Raw genomic sequence first — 21,535 nt, 5'->3', positions numbered from 1 at the left:
CAACTAGGCGTGAGCACCTGTTTCTTCGTTTCTTTTTGTCCATGCTTCTGTGTGGCAACTTATTCCCACACTAAAAACAAATAAATAAATAAAAGGAAAACCAGCATTCACATTTACATTCCAGTGCCCAATTGTAAAATCTTCTATTGTTTCCTGTGAGAGTCCAGAGGAGGTCAGAGTTCACGTGAATAGTCGGATGTTGCCGCTGTCGGAGTGTCTTTTAAAATGCAATTGTTTTGTCTAAAAAAAGTGGCAATATAACTAGAGTTTACCGCTTGACACACACACATGAATCATTAACAATCATTAATAATCCCTTATTAATAATCATTAATACCTTGAATACACACCATACCTGACAACAGTTTATCATCTATTTTTTATACAGTCAAAAGTGGGCCCTTTTGTTCTTCGCGAGAAAAATGTGAACATGATCACAACAACGATTACACCAGGATTAGTTATGGTAATATCGACACCTATAGAAAATGCAGTTGGAGTTGTCGCTCTAAATCTTGAATTCAATACTCATTTGAATATATCAAAATTACTATCATTATCTTTGTTACTCTATAAAACCAATGACTCGTTTTTGTTTTTACTATTCCCATAAATATGTACAGCAAAGATCAAAAATGTGGGACAGGTGATCTTCAATGCCAGTGAAACTTGGACAGGTACGGTACGTTTCAAATGTCGTTTGGTCATGTTTACAAATGTTTTTTGTTGTACATCTATCTCATGCATGGGGGTGACTCCCATCGACACCTATGTTGTTTAGATATTCAATATGTCATGGATGCCAGAAAGCTTTTTTTTTTCGTTTTTGTATTTTTACATGTCCACACAAATGTTTCTCCTCATCCCCGCTGCATCTTTAGAACAGAGTCTATTGCCTTTACAAACATTCTGTTTTTAAATCATCTCGCAGTCATCAAATAAAAATTTTGATGGCACGGCATCCCTTTAAGAACCCCTTAAAGGCATTGGTGACGTTCCAAGAAACTTGTTTTTGTGTTTGTTTTTTTTAAATACACTTAATACAAAAAAATCAACAAAACATCAACGGTTGTAAATCAATAAAAGTGTTTTCAAATCCCCCAGCAGGCTGGAGACTAAAGTCACCCATCTTTTGTGATTCTCCCCCTTTTTCCTTTCTGGAGCTGCAGTTACGAGTGCTTGCTAAGATTTATCTGGACACTACAGACTACGTACAACTACATACACAATGCAAAAGAACACCTTTTTTTCCTCCCCCTGTCCTCTCTCTTTCTCCATTCCGGCATAGAACATCATAGAAGAAGACATGGCTGCCGTTCCCTCTCTCTGCAGCTCTGGGAGAAAGAAAAAAAAAGGGGCAAAATACCCCTCCTCTCTCACGTCCTGTCTCACTTTGATACAGGTAGTAACAAAGATAAAAACATTAAACACAAACCTCTTTTTTTTTCTTCTTTTTTTTCTGTTAATCTAGTGTCACCTTAATCCAGTGGTATTACAGGTGTTTACATTCCTCCCTCCCTCTTTTATACCTGTGAGAATGGGAGAAAGCCTCTCTACCCACCCTGAGTCTAAAGGAGCAGGCTGCAGCTCAACAATGTCAGTTTGTCCTCTCTTCGCCTCTGATGGTGACTGATCTCTTTCTGTGCGTTAAGAGGAAAGGCCGATATCCTTTCAGGTATTCTGAGAGGAGATCAGTCCAAGAAAGGACATGAGGCAAGGTGGCAAGCTGAGAGTATTGAGATGCAACCTGGGATAGCTACCTTCCAAAATCCCCCCCCCCCTTCGTGCTACCACCCTGCCGTCTAAGAGTAGGAGAGGTGGGAGCCGTTAGAGATGTGAGAAGTGACTGAGGTGCTCCGGCTCAGGACGCCGTCGCTGCCCCCGGCTCCTCCGGGCCCTCCGCCGGACGCCGTCCTCCTCAGAGGCTGGGGGCTGTTCCTCAGGGCCATCAAGCCGGGGGCACCGCGCACACCCAGCCCGCCGCCGGAGTAGATCCCCCCCTGCGAGGAGGAGGAGGAAGAGGAAGAGGAGGACGGGCCGGAGATGGAGGGAGGGGCGGGCGGCGGTGGAGGTAGCATGGCCAGGGACTGAGAGGAGGAGCGTGAGGGCAGGTGATGGGAGAAGGGCAGGGGGTGTGGGTGGGCCAGGTCGCCGCCGGAGCCTCGCACTCCAGACCACTCCCGCTCCCTCTCCTTCTCACGCTCCCTCTCTCGATCCCGCTCCCGCTCGCGGTAGAGCTGCGGCGTGCTCTGGTGGTGGTAGTGCTGGGGCAGGTGGTGGCGCTGGTGGTGGGACGAAGAGGAGGAGGAGGAGGAGGAAGAGGAGGCGGAGGAGCGGGACGAGTGGTGCGCCTCCCTCCCGTCCCGCCCCAGCCCCAGGGCCATTCCCAGGGGGTGGGAGGAGGAGGAGGAGGACTCGCTCCTGCGGTCCCCTGCTCCACTGCTGCTACTGATGCCGCTGCTGCTGCTGCTGTTGTGGCTGCGGCGGGAGTGCTGCGGCGGTGGCGGCGGCGGCGGCATGTTCTGCGGGTACATGCCGTGGCTCCAGTGGCCGGCAGAGCGGGAGCTGGGGGGCGGGACGTTTGAGTAGCCCTGCATGGGGTAGGCCTCACTGGGGATGCCCGTCAGGGCCATGTTGCTGAAGCCCAGACGCAAGCTCTCCGAGTCAAAGGACTCGATCTCGCTGGCCTGCCGCTCCAGGAGGGTGCGGATGCGTTCTGAGCGCTCGTTCTGCAGGGACAGCATCTCTTCCTCGATCTGGGGCGAGAAAAAAAAAAACAAACAGGAGAAAACACGTGAAAACACAATGTCCAGTTTCTTTAAATTGTAGCATTATTAAAAGGTGTTCAAATATTTTCAGAATCAAAAGATTTAAGATTTTGCGTTTGCAAATGTGAAACTCTTTGGGATCTCGTTTAAATTACGGCATACTAAGAGATATGGAAAGTTCATTAAAGCTGTTTTTGTTGAATATTTGAAGTTAATTGTAGAAGTTTCAACATATGACAACAAAGAGTCCTACCTGGATTTTTAAAAAGCTAATAATGTCATAGCTAAAAACAACAGTTACCCTTCACTTTACAATCTTCTCTGCAAGCCCAACTGGATTCCTAAAACTCACCAGAGGCGTTTACTACATTTTAAGGAGCTTTGCTTTCATAGCAGTGATTGCCAAAGACTCTCACCCTCTGCTCCAGCAGGGCGCGACGGATGGACACCCTCTGTTCCAGGTCCTTGACCTCTCTATCGTGCTGCGTGTCGGTGTGGATCTTGATCTTGCTCTGGTAGGCGTTCAGCAGCTCCAGCTCCTGCTGCAGCTGCATCCGCAGCACTTTGTACTCCGCTTCCTGGGTCTCATCCAATCTCAGCTAAAGGACAGAAGGAAACAAAATGAGGGAGTGCCATGAAAAATGGATTTGGCATGATTTGTATGGGCGACACATTGTGCGTCAGCGTTGCGGAAAAGTTGAGAGAGTTTAAAGAACGTAAGGAAAAGAGAGAGAGGAGAGGATCCAATGTGTTTGGTTAATGTTTTGGGCCTGTATGTGTTCAATGGGAGAAAGTGAAACTAAAACGATATATGTTGATTAACTAATATTAATAACAAACACGTCAGTGCATGTTCTACTGACAATCTAAAATGTACCTTGCAGAAATCCTGCAGGTGGCTTTGTGAACAGGATATGAAGCTTTAGATTGACTATTCAGATATCAGTTATCCAAATGAATTACAAAAAAACAAACAGCTGAACTATTTTGACCTGTGCGTGTGATGCCTGGCTCCAGGAAACGGATTAAATCTTGATTTTCTGAATTTAAAAATAAATACAAATAGTGTTGTTTTCCTGAGCTCAGGTTAGAGTTTAATCAGTGAGAGGGAAAGCTTCCCAATGAGACTCAAACCACAGCAGGAGAAGATGTGCGGACAGACAAGGGCAGCGGGGATTTGGCTTACTGAGCTTACATGGCACGCTGCCACGAGAGGTAATTAAAGAGGCACGAGGCTTACATCATTGAAGGGAACGAGACATTTTGTGACGTTTCCATCCCCTTCAGACTATGTTTCGTTCATTTAAAAGCCTGGGAGCCGTGTGTGTGTGTGTGAGTGCCAGGCTTAGAGGGAAGTGGGGTCGAACCTTATATTTGACTGTTTAAGAAGCAAAACCCTCCCAGGCAGCGGTGGAATGTAACCAAGTACATTTACTGAAGTACAGTATTTCTGATACTTGTTTCAGTTGTTTTTCATGCAAGAACATTTCATGGTTCCAGCTTCTCAAATGATATTTCAACAATTCTTAGTAAATACTTGTATTTATTACTGTAACAGTGGGCATTTTTCTGCATCTAGTACTTATACCTACTTGATACTTTAAGCGTTTTTTCCAGATGAGACTTACATTCCTTTGCTTCAGTAACAAGTCCCCCAATATCTCAGCTCAGATTTCAAGCTTAATGTGTAAAAGACTCAAACATTTTTACAAAGCCAAAATGGCACATTAGGTTAAAATCAATATGACACATTTAACTGTACATTGGTTCTGTTATAATGCAGAATAAAGTAAAGGCAACGGCTGTACGTTTGTCACTTGAATGTGTGAAAAAGACTTTGCTGCATGGATTTCCTTTTTAACTTGAGTCCGACTGTTACAGGAGTGCACTGCCAAACTGATAGAGTAGTCTGTTGAGGATAAAATGGACCATACGTAACATTTATTCGCTGAACTAAGATGTCAAATTGTACTAAAGCTGTTACCACTGCTGAGCTTTCCCCTCACGAGAGAAACATGTCAGTTAGAAATTGAGGTGAAAAGGATGTTGTGGAAGAGGACTTGCACAGAGCGTTTTAACCGTAGAGGAAACAGGACGGTTTAGATCATTTGGTATAAAACTGGGAAAACTGGGTTTAGGTGGCGGTTAACACTGAGGTACCAGGAGGAGGTTTGTTGGCAGGCAGGATGGCAGGCAGGCAGGCGGATGGACAGGACGCCCCCCCCCCCGCGGGCCAGGCACAGCATCGAAGGTGTGGTGCGAGTGTGAAATGAACGACGTCTCCTTGCCTTACTCACAGCCTGTGTGGACAGCATATCATTGATGGAGTGGTCATACTGCTCGGCCAGGATGGCCAGCTTACGAGTCTGCTCGTCCTTCAGACGCTTCAGCACGGCCTTGTGGTCCGACTTGGGCGTGTTCTCCAGCAGGTGGTTGCGCAGCGCCTTGTACTGCCGGGTCTGGATCTTACAGGTGTCCTGGAACTGACGCTTGATCTGCAGCTCTTTGGACTGGAGGAGAGAGGAGAGAAGGAAGCAGCTGGGCTAAAGAGCTCCTGAGGTTTTACAAATGAACACGGAGAGGGTCGTCAAAAAGAAAATCAGGGGGATTTTTTGGGGGGGAAAAACGACTCGCTATGAATTTTGATAGCAAAATGCTGAAACCATTAGTATTCTCAACTTAATACCGGTCAAATGTTGGATCTTTCACGGTGACGTCATCACGGCCAAAATGAGATTCAGTGATGTCGTCATTGTTTTATGAAAGTCGGACAAATTAAATGCATCACAAAAGTAATGCTTATTGTTCTGTTTTTACATGTTGCTGCTTAATTATTATATTTAATACAAATATGTATTAGTTGTGGAGTAGTGTGCCGTGTACACTTTATAAGAGTTTTATTCATACTGTGATTACATTTGTATTTGTTGCCCACTTGTCAGTAGTAAGTAATCAATTCCTGATTATTGCGTGTTTGTATGTAAGTGTTGATAATTTGGTTGAACTCTTAAAAAGGTAATTAGAGAGTTTGACCTATAGGTGCTGTTCAAACCAAACATTTCAGATGTAAAATAATAACTTTAGAACTGAAATATTAACAGACCTGAGTGCATTAGATTGCAAATTGTTCTTTTAACAGAAATGTGATTATTTGGTGTCGACATCAAATGAGAAAAAACATCAAAGTTATTTACTTAAAACAAAGTACTTTTTTGTTGCAAGTCAAATGAATGATTATAAATTATTTTAACATATTCAGACTCCTCCACGTTAATTTGTTCTTTCTTAAATATTAAAGCCAGGATTTGACATTTCAACCTGATCTTAGATTAAAAACCGTCACAGAACCTGTTTTATGGTTTTAAGAGGAGATAAAACGTGTGATGACACAGAAGCAATGCTGATGGACAAAATGATAACGGGATCTTTCAACACAACAATATTGATAAATTCGGGGAAAAGGAAAACAAATGAAGACAACGTGGTAATAATGGAAACAAAATCATAAAAACAAACAAGACAATGATTTTCACACAAAACAATTTATTTTTTGTGTAAAGAAAAAATAATCTGGAAGTATGACAAAAGAAAAGTGTATGCGTGCGAGCACACAGCCTGACAGTCCGCCAACACTCATGCAAAAGGACGACAAAATGGCTGCCAAACAGGATGCAGTACTAGTCTAATAGATACTGCAAACATAAAATATATTAAAAAAAACATAAGGTGATATAACTCTGTGGAAATGGTGTCACGACAAAACAGAATACAAACATGTAAACATACACAAAAGGAACAGGAAATAACTGGAACACAAATGTAAATCAATGGCAAATAAATTACATTCAAATAAAACAACGTCTGTCGTGAAATGTCTTTCTTAAAGCTTAGACTCCCCCCCCCCCCCCCCGGGTCAAATACAGTTAAGATTGAGTTTTCCTACTCAGCGATATTCCTCCATGTAAATGGCTCAAATTTCGTCCTTCTGTGAAATACAGTGCAGGGCACCGGTTTCCAGCATAGTCAGCATTTATAGGCTCTAATGCATTTTACTTCTGTTGACCAGCTTTCCTTTGCAAATATGAACGTTTATATATTCTAACGCTCTCAGATCTGCATGGATCAGAACATTTTCTCCTAAACGTGGTTCATTTGGACTTAAACGTACAAATCAGAGCTTTTTGGTGTTTGAGATAAAAAAGAAAAATAAACAAAAATAAACAGCACTATTGTTGTCACGTTCCCAGTTGGTCGGACTGAAGTAGAGCTGAAACGATGAATCGATTGACAGATTAATACTGTAAAAGTATTCTCTGGTTTCAGTTTCTCGATTAAGAGGATCTGTTGATCGGTCCAACGTAAACTGAATATCTTTGGTTCTGGTTCAACATAAAAGATATTTGGGAAGTTGTGATGAGCATTGATTAAATATGTTTGGGACGTTTCATAGGCTTAACAGCGTTCGATAGAAAAGATAACGGCAGATTCCTCATAATGAAAATAATCACGATCTGTTCTCCCACATTACATTTTCTATTTGAATGGTTTTATGAGCAGTGCAAAATTAAACCGTCTGTTACTGGATCTCTTCTCGTCACGTGATGGTCGACCATCTTCACTTTCACATTCAGTAGTTGCATTTATCTTTGGACTTATAGAAATGATTGCGTGTCTCAAAAGATTGTCTGTATGGCTTCATATAAATTAAGCTACACTGAAATATTAAATATTTTTTTTTTAATTATATTATACTTTTACTACTCCAAAGCCATATCCTGCTTTCTTACTATCAATTTAGAATACGTCACATCACAAGAGGAATTTGTGCAAACAGTATTTAACTAGGAACTCAACTGCTTTACTGATTATTAAAGAGAAAAATATCTAAATGTTTACACGGTAAATCATAACAAGATTATTGCATAAAGCGCAACAATAACAGCATATCTAACTAGGATTTGATAGATAATGTATATAATGATGATTAACATGAAACAATGAGCTGTGTAGGCTCATTGTTTCTATATAGGCTTTATTATTATTATTATTATTATTATTATTATAAGTCCTTTATATCAGACCTTCTGCTTACTGTTTTCCACTTGGACTTCTAGGAACTACACATCAAAATAATACCAAATGTCCACAGCGGTCTCGGATGTTTCTGTCCAGCCGTTTATTGCACTTTTATACTGACTGAGGGCTACTCTAGTGTTCAGGGTGATGTTTAGTGAAGTCATCTGCTTTTTCACAGTATTTGGGGAGTGAAATTACAGCCATGAAGCTCTGCAACACTAATATTTGTTCTAAGCACCGATATAACAGTGCAACCTTTAAAATAAGACCACTATAAAGAAAAACAAGAGATTGCACAAAACTGGTCTTAAAAATAACCATAAAAAAAAGATTTGTCTTACAAATTAAGAGCAAAATAATAAAATCAAATTAAAAAAAAAAACTTTTACAAAAAGCACAATAATGAAAACTTCACTGGGTTTGGTACAGTAACCGTGGGGTTCAGCTGCATGTTTGGATAAGCTGCAGCAGCCAAAACCTCTTTTGACCAGAGCACACGGGTGTACAGGATGTGTGCAGGCTAAAACATATCTCACCTTTAAGAAATGTGACCAAAAACCAGTTTGCGAGTTATGCAACAAGAGAGACATGTGGGCCAAACTCAAAAGAGACACACAAAGGATGGTTGAACAAAAGATAAAAAAACAGAGCGTGATCTCGATCACGCTCACACACACGCACACTTTTTCCACCCTTTCCTTTAATTTGCCTCACACTGTTGCTATCTCCATGGTCGAGCCTTCCCCCTGACAAACCTTCCAGAAGAAGTTCGTCTCAACGCAAACTCCCACCTCGCCTCCTCACGGAACAACCTCTCTTCCCTCTGTCTCTCCCTCTCTCTCCCCCTCCTCTCCCTCTGTCTCCTCTCCCTCACCTCCCTGGGAAGCAGTTGAGGCAGCCTGCTCGGGTTCTCCTTCTTCAGGAGGCCCAGAGTTTGGAGCTTGATCCGGACATTGAGCGGGAGCTTTTTGAGGAGCTGTCCGGCAAGTTTCAGCACTATGGAGTTAGCCAGGTCTGCCAGGACGCCGAGGGGGCGTCTACTGAAGCGCTTCACCCAGAGAAGGCCCTTGGACAAGGGAGAGGTGTTAGTGCAGCGAGCCTGATACTCTAACGGTAAGCTCCTTAGAGGAACTGGGATTTTGGACTGGCGCCCGCCCCAGTTGCGCCCTGCTTTGGGAAACATCTCATAGAGGCTACGCTCAGCCATCCCGCCCAAGACTGACTGGCACATGGCGAACAGGGGTCGAGGCAGCCGGAAAAGAACTCGCATGCAGAGGCGGTTGACTTTGCGGGGTGCGTGCTGGAAGAAGTCGCGGGCCGGCCTGACGATCAGCACCACCACCAAGTACAGAGAGAGGAAAAGAGAGGGGGAGCTGAGGAAGGAGGCGGAAATCAAAATGATGGGGATGTAATAAATCCCCAAACTGAGGGAGAGTCCTAAGCTGAAGAGGCCGCTGGCCCAGAGGCTGAGCGACAGGTAGGTGGAGAGAGACAGGGAGCAGCACGAACGGAGGAAGAGGTACGAGAAGAAGAGCGCCAAGAAGGCGAGCTCGGCGGAGAGGAGAACCGACGCCACCGAGGGCAGTGGAGGTGAGCGGCGGAGGGAGAGGAGGAAGATGGCGAGCAGCAGCAAAGTGAGGTTGGAGGGCTGGGCAGCGGCGGAGAGGGAGAGGAGAAGGCAGATGGCGTGAGATAAGAGGGAAGGAAAGGAAGTCTGGGTGGGGGGAGACAGGGGGGAGGTGGGTAGGGGCTCAAGCTCCTCGGCAGCGTTGGGGAAGTAAAACTCAGACAGCTCATCGATCACTCGCTCGCGGATCCGTCTCTTTTCTGGGGACAGGGAGGAGATGAACTCTGACGGACAACCATCAGCCACGCCCCTGCCTTCCTCCTCCTCCTCCTCAGTGTCTCTGTGTGCTCTACTGTGATCATCCTCGTACTCCCACTGCACTCCTTCTACTTCCCTCACCTCTGTCCCCTCTTCACTGACTTCCCACTCCTCCTCCTCATCATCATTTCCCTTTGTGTCATTGTCTTCATCTAGCTCATGTTTCCTCGCGCCCCCCTCCTCCTCCTCCTCCTCCTCTCCTGTATAAATTTCCTTGTCTTCCAATACTACTCCATCGAGCTCATCCTCAGCATCATACACCTCCCTCCCCTGTTCTAACTCGCCATCCCTCTCGTCCTCCCCCCCTGCTCCTGCCACCCCCGCCTCACTGTCCCAGCTGGCGCTCGGCCCCTCCGTCGCCCGTCCCTCTCCCTCCTCGGGGGACCACTGGCTCGGGGTGCTCTCACTCACTTTGAGGCTCTTGGGCTGCTGGCGGACCTCCACGGCGTGTTTCTGACGCAGCTCCTGCTCGCGCCTCTTGTTGTACTCCATCTGGTTGGTGAGCTCCGTCTGGTGCTGCGTGCGGATCAGGTCGGCCCGCGTGCGCTGCACCAAACCCAGCTGGCGGAACTCCAGCTCCTGGGTGGACTCGTGGTGACGAAGGAGCATCGCACACTCCAAGTCCTTCAGAGTCTGCTTCTTGTTCAGTTCCTAGAGGAGATAAGGAGACGGTAAGGTGTCTGAAGGAACGGAATTGTTGATCTGACAGGGCAATATCATTTAAAAAAACGGTACCTCTCGGAGCAGGTCCTGCTCTAGGTTGTGGCGTGCCAGCAGCATCTTCCTCTTGTACTGCCGACATTGCAGCTCATAATACTGCCTCTGCCGCCGCAGCAGACCGGCCTCTTCCTCCGCCTGCAGCTGCTGCAGACACTCCTTCTGATGCACCAACCACTCTTGTTTCTCCCGCTTTGGTGTTGACTGGTTCTCATTCAGTTCCTGGAGTGGAAATGAATTAAAAGTCAATAAGCAGAAAGACGACTAGTATTAGCCGAGTAGGCTGAACGATCAGTGCTGTTTTGCATGTTGATCGTGTGATGCGGGGTTCATTTCAAGTTGCAGGGTCGTGGGTACTCTTATTGAATTAAAATCACCTCTTTGAGCTGCTCTTTGCGTTGTCGATACTGGCGTTTCTGGGCCTCCAGCAGACCCGTCAACTCCTTCTTCTGCTGGCCCAGTATGTGCTGCTGGAACTTCTTCTCCTCAGTCAGGACCGCCTTTGTCTACAACAACCACAACAACAACACATAACCTCATTAACGTCAGGGTTTGGAGAAGCACAAGGTTAAAAATAAAAATACTGGAACATTCACTGTGAAACAGGCATTTGTCACAGATTACAGATCTCCCCCCCTCTAGTTTCTCTGGTTGTTATGTCAAGCCGTGTGCTTCATGACGTGTCTAGTTTTCCCATCTCGTATTCATCTCTGCCTCTGATATCTTATTATCACTCACTCACCCTCCACCAGCTCACCTCCTTCTCAAGGATAACCTGGTGCTTCTTGGAGAGCTTTTCTCCCTCCATTGAGAAGCTGTTCCTCTGATTCTCCAGCTCTTTGTCCAGCCTCAGCTGGTGCTCGTCCATCTCGGCCTTCAGCTTGTTCTCCAAGCCCATCAGCTGCTTCTGGTGCTGCCGCCGCATTCGCTTGTACCTGTGAGGAGAAACGGGGCATTGAGGTTCGGACTGTAACGCCCTTTTAAACTGTATGATTAAGAGCTGTACAAAACATGAAAACATGTTTTTATAGAAATATATACGGCATGCATGTGTCACGTTACCCTGACATCTGCTCTCTGAGGGCAGAGCCTTGCTCATGTTCCTGGATCTGACGGGTGACGAGCGAGGCTGTCCTGATGGTGGCAAAATGGTCTCTGCCTCGACGACGCCTCCCCCCTCCTCCTCCTCCTCCTCCTCCTCCTCCGCCAATACCAATACCAATACCAATACCAGCACCAGCACCAGCACCACCACCAGCAGATGAAGCGTCTCGTAGTGGGTCAACCTCTGGCTGATATGGATCATCGTAGATGTTGTCATGGCTCTATATAATGGAGAGCGAGCAAAGGAGAAATCAGATGAGTGGGAAATAAAAGAGACACGTTCGTGGTGGTTTGAGGATCAGTCTTTTCTCATCCTAGTACTAAATACTTATTAAAGTTTAACTTCTGAATCAGTGGAGATTCACCAAACCTTTGGCAACATGGTCATGTCTTCAGTGCTTCTGTGTCTAAACTGGTGCTGCTATTACTTTCCATTTCCTGAAGGTGGTGCAAGTGTGTGCATGTGTGAAATTGGTCAGACCATTTGTTCAAATCCAGTATTTGAGGAAGTCAAAGTAAAAAGAAAGATATTAACACACAAAGTAAAAGTGAACCACAGGACAAAAAACATAAAAGAAAATGCTTCCAATATCTTTTTCTTCGGAAAAGATTCCCCGTTTGTTCTCTCTTTTAGGACACTGTGTAAAACTGATGGACATGGTGCTGACTGTGTCAAAGCGGGGCGTGGGCGGGACTCATCATACCCGACCCCACAGACGGTAAAACATTTGGACTGACCAGCGGCTTGTGCAGGACGGAGCTGTTGGAGGTGACGGTGTGCTCTCCCTCCTGCATCATGGCCATCTCCCCGCTGTCGTCAGAGCCGTCTGCCAGGCTGTTGACCGAGCTGCTCTGGGAGCTGGCGCTGATTGACATGGAGGGCAGAGAGTGGGAGCTCTCCATGCTGTTGACCGTGCCGGTGCGCAGCATATACTGCTCCCCATCCTGGGGGAAAAGAAAGAGGAAGTTTTGTCAAAGCTGTCAAAGAGGTTTAGGATTTACTACATAGGGTGGTAGTTGTGTATGGAGCAGTTTATAGCATACATGTATTCATTTATTCTATGAAATCCTTTCTTAGCAGACAAACAGTAAAATATGAAACAAGCCAACAGTAACACACAGGCCCCACATTCTCAGAATTCCTTCATTTCCTTTTCGGGGGAACAACCAACTGGAATTAAATGTAGATGGAAACAAAGGCCTTTGTATGGAGAGGAAGGGGCCCTACGTTCACAATATATCGTGAGAAGTACAATACAAAGGCAGGATGGATGCTAGAACCAGCTGTTTGCCCTTACAGACCCCGATACACGCTTCTTCCTCTTCTAAAATAAAAGCGTTTCAAGGTTCATCTTCAAGGCGGCGGTACGTTTTAGTTGAGTTTGACTCGACTCCTAACGTTTTCAGCTCCTACCGGCGTCTCACTCTGAAGGTTTGGAGTGACATTTCCAACTTAGAGAATGAAAGATGTAGTCTTTTCAAGAGTTTCTCCACAGTTCTTGTGTCGTGCTTTTGGTTAGCATGAAATGCGACACGTGGCATGGCTTTAAGGCAATGCAAACTGTTGCCTTTCACAAAAATCAGGTCATTCAAAGCAATCCATTGCAATGTTTAAATAGATATCAGTGCTGATCCGGGCATATTTCAAAGGATTGGTAACGGCTAAAATAAATCTGAACAAACGCGATCCTTTCATCACGCTGCTTCCTGTTTTGTAAAGCTCGTCTGCTAGTGTTGCAGCACTGACAGCCGGGTTCTACGGTGCGAGACTTTCACTTCGTCTACAGCTGCTGTTTCAAAGTGTCAGATACACATTCAATCAACATTTAGGTAAATACAAGTATCGGATAAGACTCAATGGTCAGGGACCCGGGGAAAACCTGATCAGGAGCTCCGTAGTTAGTAAATTAAGAGCTGAAAGCCAATAGTAGCCACAAGCTGGTATTTATCCATCAGCAACCTTACGACCTCCCTGATCCCCCCCCTACAGCTCTGCCTCTTCCTCCTCCTCCTCTGTCCCAGTCGTACCTCTTCCTCCTCGCCTCCTTCTGGTGCGGGGCCGTTGAGGGCCTCGTGGAAGAGGATTTTCTTCATCTTCCGGTACTGAAGGTTGTCCAGCTCGCGGACCGCGTCCTTGGTGCGGGCGATCAGGTCCATCACAGCTGTCACGGGACGCTCTCTGCATAGGAAGTGGTGCTGGGCGGATAGAGGGGTTAAGAGAGTGGATTTGAATACGTTTTGGGGAAAGAAGATTACAGTCAAGACGTTGATTTTGTTTTCTTCTTCTTATCAACCACAATAAGTTGCTCATGAACTGAACTACTCTGCCTTCATGCTGATAATGATTGTTAAGGGAGAATAAGGCAAAGACAAATAATGTGCTTCCCCCAAACAGCAACAAGCTGATCTGCTTGTGATGCCAGTGCACGCTTGAGAACCCACAACACATGACATGTTAGTGGCCCACACTTCTCGTCCATCTCAATCCTTTCTTGGAGCATGCTAATTATATTCATTCCTTCAATTTAACACCATTGGTCCTCTGGCTAAAAGCTTTTCTTATTCAGATTTCCTTTTGCTCGATCATAAGGACCTCTTACAAAGAGACGATCACACGTCTCCGCCTGCCTTCATGTACAACATCAAACAGCTCTTTGTACCTTCAGCAGCACATCAGAGGTAGGTCTGTCCTGGGCGATCTTCTGCAAACAGGAGTCCACAAAATTTCGAAAATAGTCCGACCTGAAAACGATATAATTGTCATTATGAAAGCGCCGCTCCTGTTGCGATGGTGAATGAAAGCGGCGAGTAAATGTTGTTCTAACTAAAACACAGATCAATAAATTCATTTAATTTCTAGTTTGTTTTTTTATTCCTGCATTTGTCAGCCGTGGTTTTTAACCCCCGTAGACTTCCTGGGAATGTGTGCAAAACAAATCAAATTCAATCTTTGAAAATCAAAAATTAGAAGCTATTTCGTAACGAAACATTTATAACAACATAATAAAACGCTCTGTTTTAAATAACAAATCAACAACAAAAGTCCTAGAGGACATTTAGGGAGCTTCTCCAACTCTCACCAGTGATTAGACTGCAACACGGGGCTCTCATTCTGGGCGATGTGGTATAAGGCACTCATAGCATTCATGTTGAACAGAGGAGGCTTCCTTTCCGCTACAGAGTGACAAAGCACGACATCGCGTGACAGAGAGTGGCAGATAGAGAGCAAGAACAAAAAAAACAAAAGAAGAGAGGAATAAGCAAAGAAAATGTTTGGATGCTTTCAGCTTTGTGAACACACACACAAAAAACAAAAAAGAACTATTTCAGGGGCATCTCTTACCCAGCTCTATGCAGGTGATGCCAAGTGACCACACATCCACCTTCCCATCGTACTGACCCTCGTCCATGGCCAGAATCACCTCAGGGGCCATCCTGCATGGAGGATACAACAAAGCAATTTAGACATTTTCCTCTGTTGTTCTTTGATCCCGGACCGACAGAGAACACCACCTCAGGGCTTCACAGCCATCCCCACGTCACCACCGCATGAACAGACACGAGTATAACGCTGCCTCATGTATAACGACAACAGTAACCTGCAGCCCATGAACAGTGGAGTCTGACGTCCGTGTGAGAGATATGCAGGTAGTGCTGAAAGGATTAGTTGACAGACAGAAAACTACTAAACACTGTTTCCATTCGGGCTGCGAAGTGTCTGCTCTGGGCTGCTCTACAAACATGGCGGACTCCGTACGGACTAGTCACTTACAGTATGTGACTACTACTAACAGAACCACCTTCCGCATATTTATAATACTTATACTGAATATCATGCTTTGGAGATCAAACAGAGTTTAACTGAGGAGGAACTACACTTCTGGACGACCCGTTATAATCTGCAACAGACTAGTGAGAGCGGTGCGGAGCGACGGCCGTGAACTAACCAGAGGGGCACGCTCACGTGCACTAAAAGCACGCAGGCTATGTAAACAAAGGAGAAGCTCTGATGACCACACACACACACGAGAAACTGTTATCTTACCAGTAAGGTGTTCCTACGAAGGAGTTAGCCGGGGCAACGATGGAGGCGGAGCCAAAGTCTCCCAGTTTGACCTGACCCGGCTCGGTTAGCAAGATGTTTCCTGCCTTCACGTCCCTGAGAGAGAGAGAGATGATCAGATAAGAGACAATGACTGGTTAGGAAAAAATCGTGAGGAAGACAAAACAAATGGAGACACATGAGAGAGACAATGTATTGCTGCTGCACAAACACCACTGCATAAGCTCATCTGAAGCTTGGTTCACACTCGTATGTACGGAGGCATTTAGACTCCAAAACGCCAGAGGGCGTACAGACAAAATAAACTGCGAAGAATCAAAAAGACGCCGAGTGTAACCCAGAGATATGCCCATAGACTGTAGGTGTAACTGGCATTAAGCCATAAATCAAACTCCACGATGTCGAGGAGGGATTGTAATTATCTGTAAAGTCATATCTCATATTCATGGACTACTTTATTGCCTTTGTACAAGCCCTGTAAAGAAACAAGTCTAGTATTAAATGCATTATAAGGAAACAAAGGTTGAATATCCTGTAAACTATTTGATTTGGCTGCAAAATATGTCCTCAAATGAAGACATGAAGGCATGTAAATCGTGTTTTTATCAGTGAACTATTTGTGACGGTCGCGTGCGCACCAAGTTACAAATATTCCGAGGTGCACGACCAAGCGCCAGGCAGCACAGTTTGTGCTTTCTCCCCTGTATTAGCCGGAAGAAGAAGTGTGTGGGAGGAGAGCAGAATAGACACAGAAAGTGAGAAAAGGAACGGGGGGGTTACCTGTGAATCATGTTGTGAGAGTGAAGATACACCAATCCCTGCAATGCACCATGGGTTATGGCAGCTATTTCCACTTCCTGGAGGGGTTTCTTGTGGACTGGGAGAGGAGAGGCATTAAGGGCTATCAGGTATAGTTCATGTGAACGATAAATATAATTAACTCATTAGTGATAATCTTAATTAATTAGTGTTAATGTCTTAATTACTCATTTGTCACTTTATTATTTCCTACTTACCTTCTAAGAGGTCAGAAGCTGAGCCCAGGCAGTACTCCATCACCAGCTAGGAGGGACACAGAGCGTTAAACTGCATGCTGATGTTTTAGGGAGGAGCACACTTCATGCTAAGGACCGTTTCACACTTGACTCCAATGGAAACGTGCTTTTTGAATCAGAGGCAGTTTTTACCTGACAGTTCATTACAGATATATTTAAGTGTAAGAGATGCTGTAAAGCCCAGAAAAGTGCTCTCAAGTCCACCTTAAAAATGGAGATTGAAACATCTCTTACACACTTTTCCGACAAAAATGAATGCCGATTGTAACCGTTTCCATCACAGACAAAAGCAAGATGTTAGCTGGAGGGGTTTTCAGGGGGAAAGGGGCTCTAGAGGCTGAATCGGATGTAAAAACAAACAGCTCCTCCGCAAAGTCGAAGTTGATTAACGTGACTAGCTTAATGTGCCACATTTGCGTTATCTGTCATGTGTACGAGTACAGTACTGTACACAGCATCACAAAACCACTGACGATACAGCAGCAAGGACGTTTGCAACGCCACAACTTCCCCAGGGGACAGAGTGCATTTTAAACTCTAAAACGACATTTTCTACATTTGCTTCCTGAACAATCGTTCGGGGTTCTGAACGGAGTTCAGGAAGATCCAGGGCGGAGTTTGCAGCGCTGACTGAAGCAACTACAACTTGGGTACCACGTCATAGATAGTAGGCGCTACGAGTATCGATAGTAGGACGAGGGGGGTTGACATTTGTTGTTGTTTATTTTAGCTAAAAACAATGTTAGGCTTTGTTGTTGACTGAGAGAGGGAATTTACGGTTAGTATTTGAAACACACACACACACACACACTCACCCATGCTGTGTGCTCTCTCAGGTAGCAGCCGTGGTACTCCACCGTGTTGGGGTGGCGCAGTTTCTGGAGGAACTTCACTTCCTTGATGATATCCTGCCATTTCTGGAACACCAACAGAGCCACAAACGTCGATGAGCGAACCGATCTCACATCGGCGATAAGATAAGACGGATGAGAGCGTTTGCCAGGTCTTACCTCGTTGGACTGCTTGCCACCATAGGACATCTTCTTGATGGCCACCACCTCATTGGTGCGGATGTCATGGGCCTAATGTGGAACGGTGAGGGACAACAGACAATAAATGACTTCATCTCCGGCTGATAAGTTTTGTCCACCTTGTGTTTTAATGGCAGCACCTTCATCACTACTGTCCCTCCTGTCCAACAGACACCACTCCCACCATTGTCTTTCAGTTACTCTCCTTTGTCGCGCTTACCTCTTCACACCATCAACCACTTTGACCCAGGTCAGATTACAGCGATTACACCTCAATGACGGGAAAAAAAATGCTTTTTCAAGTTGTCTATGCTGCGTTTCTTTTTGTTAAGCTCAGTGGAAGAGTTATTGAGTCGTACGATCACTTGTAGCAGCGATATAGCTTAAGCTGCTACGACTAAAGAGCTATATCTTCTTTTACCCTACAATTCAAGAAGAAATTTTCAGCTGGGTTAACCGTCATTACTTAATAATTAGACAGCAAAGGGTTGTGGATTCAAACTAAACTTAACTAAAATATTAAAAAGACCTGTTTACAGTCATTTTTAAGTCAATAAATCTCCTTTCCTGATAAATATTAAAGTAAAATTCATACTCTTCACGTGACTTTTAAATGTTTTAGTGTATCCACACCACGAGGCCAGCTGCCAGAGATGAAAGGCACACAATTCACACCCATAAAGAGGACACCATTGGTCTCACTCACGAAGTAGACTGCTCCGAAGCTCCCATGGCCGATCTCCCTCAGGTCCGTGAAGAGCTTCTCAGGGTCGTCCCTGAAGAACAGCTCAGCCACCTCCGGGTCCTTCAGGCTCCCGGCCCGCACAATCGCAGGCATGGCCAGCGCCTGGTGAGCGTGGAAGAGACACACCGGGTGAGCGTCTGCTATTTGGAAGGATTACCAACACCAGCCGCCTGGGAAATACGGTCACCGACTTCTCTCAGCACGTTAGAACTTTTTTAAATTGCATCTACGTTGATATTTATGTACTGTGCATGTGTGTTTTGATGTAGCTTAAGCATTAGTTTTTTTGTTTTGTATCCAGCTTGTTAGTTGTGTGTCAACATCTGCATTTTAAATGTCTAAGTACACACAAATGCACAGCTGTGTTGGCTCAGATGGATGGAAAATATCAAAGTGTTCGTCAGCTTCAAATGATCATCCACCCACCCAGTCATCCATCATCATCCTCCATCTGTCTCTCCAATACTGAACGTTGCTGTATCGGGTTTTTTTGACACTTACATTGCAACATTCATAAATAGTTAATTACCATAATTTCACCAGATACAGTATATGCCGCTTTAAGCCTCTGTAAGTCCGATATAAATGTTTTAGCATCGCATAATGTTTTTTAGTCTTCTGCAGCGTTTATTTTCTAAAGCAATTATTCAATCTTCCTGATAAAATAAGAGACAAACATCACAAAATGATTCACACGTTCATGGTTTCAACTAAACAATCCTCTCTCTGACAATAGTTTCTTTTCTTCAAAACAATAAACAACGATTTTGATGTTTGACTGTGATCGATAAACACAGTGAGCAGAACATCTTACAGCACGAGCCTGCTCGATGGGTCTCGACGCGTCTCTCTCTGAGAAGCAGCGGGACGAGTTTCACAAGATAAAAGCAAACCGCCAACCGGTTTAGCACGTCCATGGTTTGTCTATCACGTTCTACTTTTGTTTAAGTGCCACTACAGTTTGCTGACCGACTATAGTAATGTAGTCAAACGAGTGGTTCATAACGGGATAAGGCACTGAGGAATACATATGCTGACACATACGTCACAATTTCTATTTTTACAGTATTTTCTTTCTAAATCTTTCAACATTTTTCATTCATTTTGCAGTCGATGTAATAACGCATCACAGGACCAAAATGATTAGTGATTCATACATTACTAGATGTAGGCTAGGTCTACATGAAACCACATGTTTTTTTTTAAATATTAACTTAAACTCTGACTTGCTGTATGCTTCTAAGTGTGGCTACAGGTCAGACACAAGATGTGTGATGCACCGTCTGTCAAGTTAGCAGCCGGGCACAGGGGATACATCATGGGACGTTAGGTTCAAATGTAACACATGCTCCATATATTATAAGCGGTCCATAACTGAACAACTGGGCCTTTGTTTCAGTATCCACAAAACTTCAAAACGAACAAGCACCAGATGAAATGTCTCTTTCGGGGCCATTTTGCTGCTGTCAAAGAGGAAGCACATTGTTCCCTTTGAAAATGAGAAGTTCTTTCAATCTTGCAACCAGAAAGCCTAAAGCAAGCTCTCAATCTATCTTTAAAGAACCCATCCATGCCATACTCATCACAGACACACACACACACAGGAAGAGGCATCACATGCTAGAATTGTGTGATTTCAGTGAAGATTACCTCGCATATTCCTGAAAACAAAATGTTTATTATCATTGGCTGGTGTCAGCTTCGTGCACATCTCAGCTGGGCAAGCTGAGATGGCTTTTGCACTTGGCTGGTCAATTAGGCTATCTTTGCTCTAGCTCCACAAAGAAGAAATGCATGACATGTATTCAACTGTAGACAACAACAACTCAAGGATGGCTGGGGGTGTTCGGGCTGCAGGCCAACAACAAGCCTACATGTCAATGTCAACGTCTCTCCAGGATCTGAACATCAGGGTGATAATTGTGCTTGGTATTGTTCCCCTGCAAAGAGGGACGAAGAGGCCCATGCGGCTGCTTTAGCAGTGAGTGCTGAATGATTTATAACATGTCTTACCGTGGCTCCTGGGATCCAGCTAGCTCTAGAGCTAGCTGTCCGGCCTGGCTGGAAAAATAATGGTCTCCCTCCCCTTTCCTCGGCACTGGCGTCTACTCAACACGAGCAAACCACATTGTGCCCGTCGGTGCTTTTACTCAAAGTCCTCTCCATCCTGATTGCTCCCAGTTTATTGGACAGCTGGCAGGTGTGCACGACTTGACACGAGTGGAGTGTCAGTCAATTAAAGTGACAGCTGAGCTGACTGACGCCTGCCAGCTAAACTAGCCAGCCGGCTAGGTATCAAGAGCTGCCTTCAGAGAGAAAATCAGAGGCTAGCCGTGGCTGCTGTTAGCAGCGCCGCTAACTAAATAACGTGACGCCAGGAGCTGCCCGGAACGTTTTCAATGGGACACCGATTCATTAATCTCCACGGGTCCGCTCCGTGCTCCGCTCCGTGCTGTCATTACGTTAGTGTGGTCTGCGGATTTCGTCCCCGGTTCGTGTTATCCCCATTTTGCTCGAGTCTCATCCGTTTTTGTTCAGGACTTCATGATGGCGGAGCGGGGCGGGAGCCGAAAGGAAAACGGAAGTGCTCTTCTTCGACGCTTCGGAAGCGATCAACGACGCCCACGTGTGGCCAAAGCAGGTCCAGCAAACCATCAACATGATTCAAATCAACAGTTCTCTATTACAGCTACTGTAGACAAACAGCTAGGACCATATTATTAGTAGGATACCATGTGACAGAAAGATGTTTGTCATCGACTGGTGAGCTGTCAGTAGTCTTCAGTTAGGATGCGTTCAGTGGGGAAAATCAAAGTAAAAACATTTAACAACTCTGGAGGAAATATTTTGAATATGTACTTGAGTAAAAGTAGTAATACCATTGTAAGTATTATCAACAAAATGCATTTAAGGAATCAAAAACTCTCATTAGACAGTCAAATGACTCATGTGAGTGTTATAGTATTATAAAATTGTTTCATTATTACAGACACATTCATGTGTAATAAGTATTTTAATGTTGTTGCCGGGCAAGATGGAGGTCATTTTAAATGATTTACATTTGTTGGGTAGTTTAATCTATTATAAAGCA

General features: G+C 44.9%; 1 protein-coding gene across 2 annotated transcripts; it reads right to left on the bottom strand.

Annotated features, from left to right (window-relative positions):
- Nucleotides 1–1,802: 1,802 nt before the first annotated feature.
- Nucleotides 1,803–20,964, bottom strand: taok2b (TAO kinase 2b; the record flags this gene model as incomplete). Of its 2 annotated transcripts, XM_079182692.1 has the most annotated exons (20): nucleotides 20,458–20,964; nucleotides 18,406–18,546; nucleotides 17,679–17,750; nucleotides 17,484–17,585; nucleotides 16,630–16,675; nucleotides 16,394–16,490; nucleotides 15,596–15,709; nucleotides 14,894–14,985; nucleotides 14,631–14,724; nucleotides 14,211–14,292; nucleotides 13,579–13,746; nucleotides 12,289–12,495; nucleotides 11,509–11,771; nucleotides 11,204–11,381; nucleotides 10,824–10,952; nucleotides 10,465–10,668; nucleotides 10,141–10,380; nucleotides 5,066–5,278; nucleotides 3,185–3,367; nucleotides 1,803–2,756 (listed from the first exon to the last, which is right to left on the bottom strand). In XM_079182692.1, the coding sequence occupies exons 2-20, from the start codon at nucleotides 18,535–18,537 to the stop codon at nucleotides 1,803–1,805; spliced, it is 3,570 nt and encodes a 1,189-aa protein (XP_079038818.1). In that variant the 5' UTR covers nucleotides 18,538–18,546; nucleotides 20,458–20,964. The 2 variants fall into 2 exon arrangements, with proteins under 2 accessions (XP_079038818.1, XP_079038817.1); XM_079182691.1 differs by lacking the exons at nucleotides 1,803–2,756; nucleotides 3,185–3,367; nucleotides 5,066–5,278 and having other exon boundaries at nucleotides 6,307–10,380.
- Between the last annotated feature and the right edge of the window lie 571 nt (nucleotides 20,965–21,535).

The sequence above is a fragment of the Pholis gunnellus genome, assembly GCF_910591455.1.
Source record: "Pholis gunnellus genome assembly, chromosome: 21".
Lineage (NCBI taxonomy): Eukaryota > Metazoa > Chordata > Actinopteri > Perciformes > Pholidae > Pholis > Pholis gunnellus.
The sequence above is the reverse complement of the archived record's forward strand: the minus strand, read 5'-3'. Positions and strand labels throughout refer to the sequence as shown.